General features: G+C 46.5%; 2 protein-coding genes and 1 non-coding gene across 3 annotated transcripts; 1 reads left to right on the forward strand and 2 right to left on the reverse strand.

Annotated features, from left to right (window-relative positions):
* The first annotated feature begins 418 nt into the window (after window positions 1-418).
* On the forward strand, window positions 419-5,239 carry LOC136496856 (cytochrome P450 724B1). Its single transcript, XM_066492619.1, has 9 exons — window positions 419-903; window positions 1,311-1,665; window positions 1,838-1,990; window positions 2,541-2,777; window positions 2,879-2,965; window positions 3,202-3,280; window positions 3,486-3,592; window positions 4,065-4,189; window positions 4,853-5,239. The coding sequence occupies exons 1-9, from the start codon at window positions 695-697 to the stop codon at window positions 4,950-4,952; spliced, it is 1,452 nt and encodes a 483-aa protein (XP_066348716.1). The 5' UTR covers window positions 419-694; the 3' UTR covers window positions 4,953-5,239.
* A 669-nt stretch (window positions 5,240-5,908) lies between these two features.
* TRNAI-AAU (transfer RNA isoleucine (anticodon AAU)) lies at window positions 5,909-5,982 on the reverse strand. Its single transcript has one exon. It is a non-coding gene; the product is annotated as a tRNA-Ile (tRNA).
* A 130-nt stretch (window positions 5,983-6,112) lies between these two features.
* On the reverse strand, window positions 6,113-8,193 carry LOC136496857 (ATP-dependent 6-phosphofructokinase 2-like). The gene is made up of 2 exons (XM_066492620.1): window positions 7,503-8,193; window positions 6,113-7,166 (listed from the first exon to the last, which is right to left on the reverse strand). Exons 1-2 carry the CDS (start codon window positions 8,118-8,120, stop codon window positions 6,339-6,341), a joined length of 1,446 nt encoding a protein of 481 aa, XP_066348717.1. The 5' UTR covers window positions 8,121-8,193; the 3' UTR covers window positions 6,113-6,338.
* Between the last annotated feature and the right edge of the window lie 1,400 nt (window positions 8,194-9,593).

Here is a 9,593-nt window from a genome sequence, read left to right on the forward strand (position 1 = left end):
CAGTGAAATAATAGTGTGATTTTTCAGTCAGAATGCAATTGTAAGATGAGTACCGATAAAAAAGCTTAAATTTAACTAAATTTATAACAAATATTATTAATATTTATATTTTTAAATAAATTTATTATAAAATATATTATATAACTAATCTAACGACACTTACTTTGTATCATAAATATTTATATTTTATATATAAATTTAGTTAAGGTTCAAATTATTTGACTTCTAAACAAACGAGAATTACGTACTTTTGTGGACGCACAGAGTACTTCAGTACTACTCAGGCTCAGGGGAAGAACACTGAATAAATAAGTAAATAAATGAAAAGATGGCGGCCAAAAGAAAGGAAACAAAAGGCAGCCTTATTTTCCCCTCTCCCTCTCTCGATCTCCTTTCCCTCCTCTCCATTTGCCAAGATCCTTTCTGCCTTCTGCTACCATATAGCTCCCCCCTCACCTTCCGTTCTAGAGAGAGGGGAGAGAGGGAGCTGGCCAGCGGCCTGTGTGTGTGAGCATTGTTGAGCAAAGCTAAGGGAAGCCAGCAAAGCATTCATATACATACTTACATATATACATAACTACACTGTAGAATAGATAGATATATAGATAGGTGAGAAGAGATTCTTGCAGGCTCCGGCCGATCCATGCATGCGGTTGTGAGATGAGATGAAACTTGGGAGGAGGAGTGGTGGGCGATGATGGCGGGGGAGCTCGTGCTGGCCGCTGTGGCGACCCTGCTCGCGTCGCTCCTGGCTCTGGTGCTCAGCCACTTCCTGCCCTTGCTTCTGAATCCCAAGGCCCCCAAGGGAAGCTTCGGGTGGCCGCTCCTCGGTGAGACGCTGCGGTTCCTCACGCCGCACGCTTCCAACACGCTGGGCGGCTTCCTGGAGGATCACTGCTCCAGGTACATGCTACTGTAAATAGCTAGTCGTCCAGTACTTGTCGTTAATTACAGTCCATCCATGCACAGGCGGCACAGCTAGCTTAGCTAGCGAACCGGCCGGCCGGCCATATGAGAATGAGATCTTGTTAATCACCTTACCGTGCAATTAAGTATTGCGCCATTATTTCATGTGACAGCATAAGGTGATGCTGCCGCTGTCATGTCTAAGCAGCCTTCTCATCTATCATGCATCTCTCATGTTTTTGTTTTGGTTGCCTTGTTCCGAGCCCGTGACAGCCTGACTGACTGACTCACGGTGAAGTGAAAAATAAAAGAGGGGAGAGGTAGTAGTAAAGGTTAATGAACGCGCGCCGATTGACATGCATGCATGGTCCTAGTAGCTAATAACAGCATTGTTGTTCATGCAGGTATGGGCAGGTGTTCAAGTCCCACCTGTTCTGCACCCCCACGGTGGTGTCCTGCGACCAGGACCTCAACCACTTCATCCTGCAGAACGAGGAGCGGCTGTTCCAGTGCAGCTACCCCAGGCCGATCCATGGCATCCTGGGCAAGTCCTCCATGCTCGTGGTCCTGGGCGAGGACCACAAGCGCCTCAGGAACCTCGCCCTCGCCCTCGTCACCTCCACCAAGCTCAAGCCCAGCTACCTCGGCGACATCGAGAAGATCGCGCTGCACGTCGTCGGCGCATGGCGATACGACGACGGCGGGAGCGGCGGCGGCGGCGGCGTCAGGGTCGTCGCCTTCTGCGAGGAGGCAAGAAAGGTTAGCTAGCTGCTAGCAGCTATGCACCCAACGAATGGTCATGTTGCCTCTGCATGAATCGATCTTTTGCCATGGTGACTTTGTTTGACTTACAAGGCTCGTTTTTTTTTTCTTTCCTTTTTCCTCTGGGTCGGCCGGCCAGTGTCCTCTGCTCTGTCCTTGAGAAGCACAGTTTGCATTCAGTGTGATAGTGAAGCAGGTGCTGGGGCTGTCACCAGAGGAGCCGGTCACTGCAAGGATACTGGAGGACTTCCTGGCCTTCATGAAGGGCCTCATCTCCTTCCCTCTCTACATCCCAGGGACCCCATATGCCAAGGCTGTCCAGGTAATCATCCAGCATGTCTTTATTAGCACATGCCATGCTTGCGTTAATAAAGAACATCGATCTCTTCATTAGTGTATACACACTATATATATATATATATATATATATATATATATATATATATATATAATGTGCTTCTGTTTGGTTTCTGCAGTATCTCTTAAAATTCCTGTCACATTGAATATTTGGACACATACATAGAGTATTAAATATAGACTAATTACGAAACTAATTGCATAATTTGCGAGATGAATCTTTTAAGCCTAATTAGTTCATGATTTGATAATGTGGTGCTACAGTAACATGTGCTAATGACGGATTAGTTATGCTTAAAAAAAATCGTCTCGCAAATTAGCTTCTATCTATGTAATTGGTTTTGTAATTAATCTATATTTAATGTTCCTTATTAGTATCTAAACATTCGATGTGATATGAATTTTTAGGAGCGACGGAAGAACCGAACACCCCCTTACATCAGTAGTAAAGAATACAGTATATAACCGTGGTGTATTTTGTTGTCTGCTGCTCCTAATATGAATCCTAATGACAGGCGAGAGAGAGGATATCCAACACTGTGAAGGGCATCATCGAGGAGCGGAGGAGCGCTGGGTCATGCAACAAGGGTGACTTCCTTGACGTGCTGCTGTCAAGCAACGAGCTCTCTGACGAGGAGAAAGTGAGCTTCGTTCTGGACTCCCTGCTGGGAGGATATGAGACCACCTCGCTCCTCATCTCCATGGTCGTTTACTTCCTTGGGCAGTCTGCTCAAGATCTGGACCTGGTTAAGGTAATTTATGCCTGCTTTGTTTTAAACTACTGTGAAGGCACTGCTAATTTATTTTTATGCTGGTGGCCATCAATAAATAAACTATCCATGAACATATGCAGAGGGAGCACGACAGCATAAGATCCAACAAAGGGAAGGAGGAGTGCTTGACTTCAGAAGACTACAAGAAGATGGAATATACCCAACAAGTGAGATAGATGATCATCCATTCAATATGTACATGCGTATTAGACATGGTAGTAGTATGTAATCCCTCCGCTCCAGGGACAATAAATTTCTGTTAGCAGGAACCCACACAAATACGTGAATCTCCAAAATATGAGATTTTTTAAAATTTTGTGCTGTAAGTAAATATATATATATGTAGTATGTGGAAATGCTGTTGTCATGCTGATGACGTGGTGGTTGCCTGCCGTTGTTGCAGGTTATCAACGAGGCGCTGAGATGTGGCAACATTGTCAAGTTTGTGCACCGGAAGGCGCTCAAAGATGTCAAATACAAAGGTGAGATGAATGAACCCCTCCTGCATCGAGAGAGACTTTCGCGGCAGATTCCATTTGTGCTCATCACATGATAATGGATCAGGCAGAGGGGATGGTCGCACCTTTAAGCCTGATTTTTAAGCATTGTTATGCCCAGAATACCTCATAGCTTTTGCTAAACGAAGATGCTCAAAAGCAAGTGGCTCTCCCTTTTGCTCTGTTGCAGAGTATCTGATTCCATCTGGCTGGAAGGTCCTACCAGTCTTCAGTGCTGTTCATCTGAACCCCTCACTTCATGGAAACGCACAACAGTTTCAGCCCTGTAGATGGGAGGTACGTACGTTGTGTTCTTTCTCACTGAGACTCCTTCCTAATTACTGTTCTGCACTTGCCATCTAACTATAATAATGTCACTGATCCAATGATTCATGTTCCATAAATAGTCAAGCTTAGCTTTGTGATAATATATATTCCTACTTATTCAAAACTGAAATATACAAAAAAGAGGCAGAGGACCTATCAAACAAGCTTATCAGGGGCTTTTAGGGAATCTTCTTTAAAGTGTGTACTCTAACTAATTGCTACCTTTAATTAGTGTGTGTCCATCTGTGACATAATTACCCACAACTGTTCTGGTATCTTCAGATGCCAAGCATGCTGCCTGATGTAGTGCTTGTTGTTAATGGTCCTAACCATGATTCCGTTCGTTGAAAGCCAGCCCTCTAGGCTTTGCTTCATTTTTTTTTCTTTACTGATGTTCATGGTTTCATTCATATGTGTGACTCATCTGATTGATATATACCAGGGCACAAGCCAAGGGACAAGCAAGAGGTTTACACCATTCGGTGGTGGCCCCCGGCTCTGCCCAGGATCAGAGCTTGCTAAAGTAGAGGCTGCTTTCTTCCTCCATCACCTTGTCCTCAATTATAGGTAAAAACAAAGGACGGATACTAGTCCTAACTGAGTTGGAGCTGATTTTTTGGCAAATCAAAGCACAGTACGCATGAGCACCATGCAGATTTTCTAACCAACTTAAGGAAGTAGTGTGGCAGGACAGTGTTAAATCCAAATAGAGCAATCTGTCAGGCCATGAACGTAAAAGCAAAATAATGCAGTTATCATTGAACCACATGCTAGGAAGTAATGGCAAGAAGGCTATGACAACACTGTTAAATAGGGGAAAAAATGATGATGCAACAATGAACAAGGACGCAGAATAATGAGGTTATGATAGCAACCATCTAATTTATGTTTTTATCTACAGGGACCACTGGTCTCAAAATAAATGTTAAGTAATTTTGGATCCAGAACTGTTGGGACATATATATCAGACGACAACATACAGAACAAACATTGGCAGCATTAGGTTTTCGACAAGTACGCAATGCAAGTTGAGTGGTATCATACAAGATATAGAATTCTGCAATGTGACCAAACTGCCAAATGTTGTCCATAATAATCTTAAATCATCTGAATGTGACAAATGACCTGCCATTGTTATTATTCTTTCAGAGTAGTAAAATTACTTACAATTTTAGAAACGCCATTAGCTGATGATATCGTTTTGGTTCTTGAAAACTTGGTGCCCTGCAGATGGAGAATTGATGGCGATGACATTCCGATGGCATACCCGTATGTGGAGTTTCAGAGAGGTCTGCCAATAGAAATCGAGCCAACTTCCCCTGAATCTTGACTGTCCTAAAGCTTCAGCCGCAGCGCGTTCATCAGTTAGTAGTACACCAGAGAGGAAGGGGAAGGTGGATGGAGCATATACATTAAGGATCAGTGACAAATCCCATAAATGAAGGAAACACTGAGCACGGGCTAGTAGCTAGCACGAGGCTGAGGCAGCTGAGACTGTAATTTGATGTACATGGTGTAGATATATTTTGTCCATGGCAATTGCTTGAAGGTGGTTGATTCACTTCACCCTGTAAAACATTCTCCAGTGGTTCAACTACTATCCTATAAAAAAAAGAAGGGCCCCTGGGTTTCGTAAGGCTCTCATCATCTAACTCTGTAGGACTCAGCTAGATATCGTTACTAACAACTGGCCGTACTTACTCCGAAGAGACCAGGATGATGATCGCTTGTTTTTGTTCTGTGGTAACTGGGATGAAAATGTCACACTTGAATTTGGCATTAGAATGAAGAAATGATGAATAAGAATGCAAATTAAAGTTGAGGAAAACTTATGTCAACCTAGTGAGAAGGGGAGACAGACGACAAGTTATCTGGCAAGCCTGTAGGATAGTTTATTTGCCATTTGTTCAGCCAGAAGTTCCGTTCTGGAGAGTTTATTTGCCATTTGTTCAGCCAGAAGTTCCGTTCTGGAGTCAGGACGCGGCATACAGTGATACAGCTGCAAGATTAAAATGTCAAAAACAAGGGGGAAATAGTTTGTTTGCCATTTGATCGCCCACAAGTTCTGTTCTAGAGTCAGGAAGCGGTATACAGCTGCAAAAATGAAAATGTCACAAAAGCTCTGTTCTGGAGAGTGGAGACTGGAGTCAGGAAGTTTCAGCGGCAAGATGAAAATGTAAAAAATAAAAAAAAAGTGGGGGAAAACAAAAAAAAAGTTATGTATGGAGAAACCAAAAAAAGATGAAAATGTTTAAAAAAAAGGAACAAAAAGAAGAAACAAAAAAATGGCCCATGCAGGTCTCGAACCTGCGACCTTCGCGTTATTAGCACGACGCTCTAACCAACTGAGCTAATAGGCCAACTTGTCTATTGCACACTTGCGTCGTTATTTTTTTATTGAGATACACTGCATTGGATCAAGTCACATTCATCGCCTAGCATTGGCAGATGACATATATATAGCAATGTTTCATTCAAAGTAAAATCGTGATTTCATCCCAAAGCATCGTTTATTCATGAGAATGATAATATCAACATATGTACAAGCACAACAGTTGCTACCGACATATTCTCAAAAGTGTTCCACAAGCACACAAATGGGGAGCATAAAGCTACCACCTTATTGAACAGAAAATAACTAGGTAGGCAGGAAACTGGATCAGAAGAAAGTCTAATTTAATGGTTCCAGGAAGGAGCAGCCACTGGACTTAAGGTATTATACTTGGGATTGCAGGAAATCTGGCTGAGTTGTAACTGATCTAACCCATGCCCATTTGTGATCATTCACATCAACAGGGTTCTTTGCCACAGCGACGTCTTCCAGTGGTATGTAACTGTAGGTCCCATTTACTGGACCAGGTACAAAGCCAGTAAACCCAGCCATGACCCCATGGATGGCGGAATGCGCCAGCAAAGTGCAATACAAATTGTCGGTGGCATTTGCAGGAACCGCTCGAATCATGTATGTAGGGTCAATGTACTTCACAGTGAACAGTTCATCGGGATGTTCTCTCTTCCACCATCTGCCCAGCTCGGATTTCAGCCAGGTTCCCACATCAAGAAACACAATGTTGCCAGACTCATCCTGCTCTCGCTTCTGATCATCAGTCCGGGGAATCAGTTCCTGACCAGCTCCTTCAGCAACCACGATGACAGCATGCCCCTTCTTCTTAATCCGCTCATACAGAAACTCACACAGGCCACCCTTACCTTCCAGGTGGAAATCAACCTCTGGGATCAAGCAGCAGTCAACGTCCCGACTGCTCAGAGTGGCATGAAGGGCGATATGGCCTGTACTCCTTCCCATAAGTTTGACAAGGCCTACACCATTGACAGCACTAACAGCCTCCACATGAGCAGCGTCAATTGCCTGCTGAGCAATCTCCACCGCAGTTTGGAAACCAAACGACCTGTCTATAATGCCAATGTCATTGTCCACAGTTTTTGGGATCCCAGTAATGGATATGTCCAAACCGCGGCGTTTAAACTCTTGAAAGATAGCCACAGCCCCTCTCATGGTTCCATCTCCGCCGATTGCATATACCTTCAAAAAAATATATATATTTAGACATGATCAGTTTAGTTTATACTTTATAACGAAGCACAGGCATTTGCAAAAGCACTCAACACACGCCTAAGAACTAAGCAGGGAAACGATTGGCATAGCTGAATTTTGGTCCCGCTGTGAGTAAACAGCTCAAAAATTCATAGCCTACTTAGCCATTCTGAACCCTGAAATCTCGAACTAAATAGGATAGGATAGGACTACTACTCTTCGGTAATACCCAGATTAACTGTTGGGATTTAAGTGTGTAAACTGTAAACAGTGCAGAATCCCAATTTTACATTGCGGTGCCTGATCTCTGAGTGTTGCTCTCACCTGCGTGTACCCGCGCGCGACGATGCCGTCGACGATCTTGGAGAGATCGAAGCCACCCCGCGTGGTCTTGAGCACGGTGCCGCCCTTCTTGTGCCAGTCGTCGACGGCGGCGGGGTCGAGCCTGACGTGATCCTCGTCGGCGCCGTAGAAGCCTCGGTAGCCCGCGGCGACGCCGAAGACGTGGCGGACGCCGTAGAGCTCCTGGAGGCCGACGACGAGCTCCCTGAGCACGGTATTGAGGCCTGGGCAGAGACCTCCGCAGGAGACGAGCGCGGCGCGCGCCGCGGCCGGGTCGACGGCGATGTCCCCCCGGGGCCCCGCGCGGCGGTAGGCGACGAGCGGGGACGGCGCGGCTGAGGCGAGGTCGAAGAAGGCGTGGCGGAGGGTGACGTCCCCCGGGGAGATGTAGAAGGTGGCGGGCGGGTGGAAGTAGGGGTGGCGCGAGATGGGGTTCGGGACCGCCGCCGCCGGGGACGGGGACACGAGCGCGGAGGGGAGGCGCGGCACGTCGCGGAGGGTGAGCAGCGGGAGCGTCACGGTGGTGTTGGTCGGGCCGGTGGCGTCGGCGTCGGCGTCGGCGGGGGTGCCGCCAGAGCTGGGGGCGGCGGTGGGGTCCATGTGTCGGTCGGCGAGGCGGGTGCGAGGGGGGCGCGCGGCGGGATGGGACTATGGGAGCGAGACGGTCAAGACGGAGTGGGGCAGGGGTTTTACTCGCGCGACGTGTGGCGGTTAGGGAGGCGCGGGTCACATCAACAGCTCGTGACTTTTTTTAAGGAAAAAATGGCCACGTATACAGTGTTAGGCATCGCAGGGCGTAGCCTCGAGTCGACACGTCGACCTGGGCCGGGCTAGTTTGGTTGACGTCCTGGCAAATCTGCCTGGCACAGGCATGCATCCCAGGCGTTGGTTTTTGAACGTCTGGGGTCGGATGCATGTGCCTAGGTGCAACTCCCCAGGCCAGGGCTCAAACCAAACAGCCATGCATGGTCGGCACACCTTCCCCGGCGCAGTTGGCAAGGAGGCCACCGCATCACACGGCGGCATTCATGGCGCATGGCTGCCACGGTGCTCATCGCATCCGGCAACGAACTTCAAAGTGAGCACTGCGCTGCTGCAGGGATCTCATCCACCAACGCACTGCCAAGATTTTCATCTATAATTCACTGCGCTAAAACTTAATTAAATTTAATCTTTGCAAAATTTAATTAAATATATTAAACAAAGAATGCATGCGTGCATATGGGCAACAGGGTGCATGCGCCACGCAGGCTAAAACAGATACTTTGAAGAAAGCTCTAGTTTGACTTGGTTGAATTGATAAAACCCTAAGTGTTAACTTAGTTTATTAAAGTGATTATAAGATAGGTAGCACTACTCCAAGTGGTGAAGCAATGGTGATCATGACATGATAATGATGATGATGGCATGGTGATGATCAAATGCTTAAACTTGTCTATTTATCTTTGTCCAAGACAAAAGTAAAACTTGATAGGAGTTTTTCGTTCTAGTGATCGAGACACTTAGTGAGTATGATCAAATTTATGATTGATAGTCATACTATTAAGAGGGGTGAAACTCGTATCGAAATACGGTTATCAAAGTGTCACTAGATGCTCTAACTCATTGCGTATGCATTTAGGATCTAGTGGAGTGCTAACGCCTTTAAAAATGTTTGTGAAAAATATGCTAACACACATGCACAAAGGTGATACACATTGTGTTTAGCACTTGGGAGCAAGGGTAAGAAACTTCACCGGCGGAGTATCCGCTCGTAGAGTGCGGACAGTCCGACGATGCCATCGGCGCCCTATACAGAAAAGGTAGGTTTTCACAGAGTGCACCGGACGCTGGCCTCAACTGGACCGGAGCGTCCGGTTAGTGGAAGTAGTGAAGACGCTGGCGTCGGTCTTCGATGGGACGATGGGTCACTTCGTGACCGGACGCTGACGGGGTGAGTCCGGTCCTGCTGACGAGGCAGCGCACAGAGAAGAGGGTCACTGACCGAACGCTGGGTGAGTCCGGTCAGGAGTAATCGGACACTGAAAGTGACCGGACGCTGGGGTCCTACGTCCCGTCGTTATCAACTGGACG

This window comes from Miscanthus floridulus, chromosome 12, assembly GCF_019320115.1.
Source record: "Miscanthus floridulus cultivar M001 chromosome 12, ASM1932011v1, whole genome shotgun sequence".
Lineage (NCBI taxonomy): Eukaryota > Viridiplantae > Streptophyta > Magnoliopsida > Poales > Poaceae > Miscanthus > Miscanthus floridulus.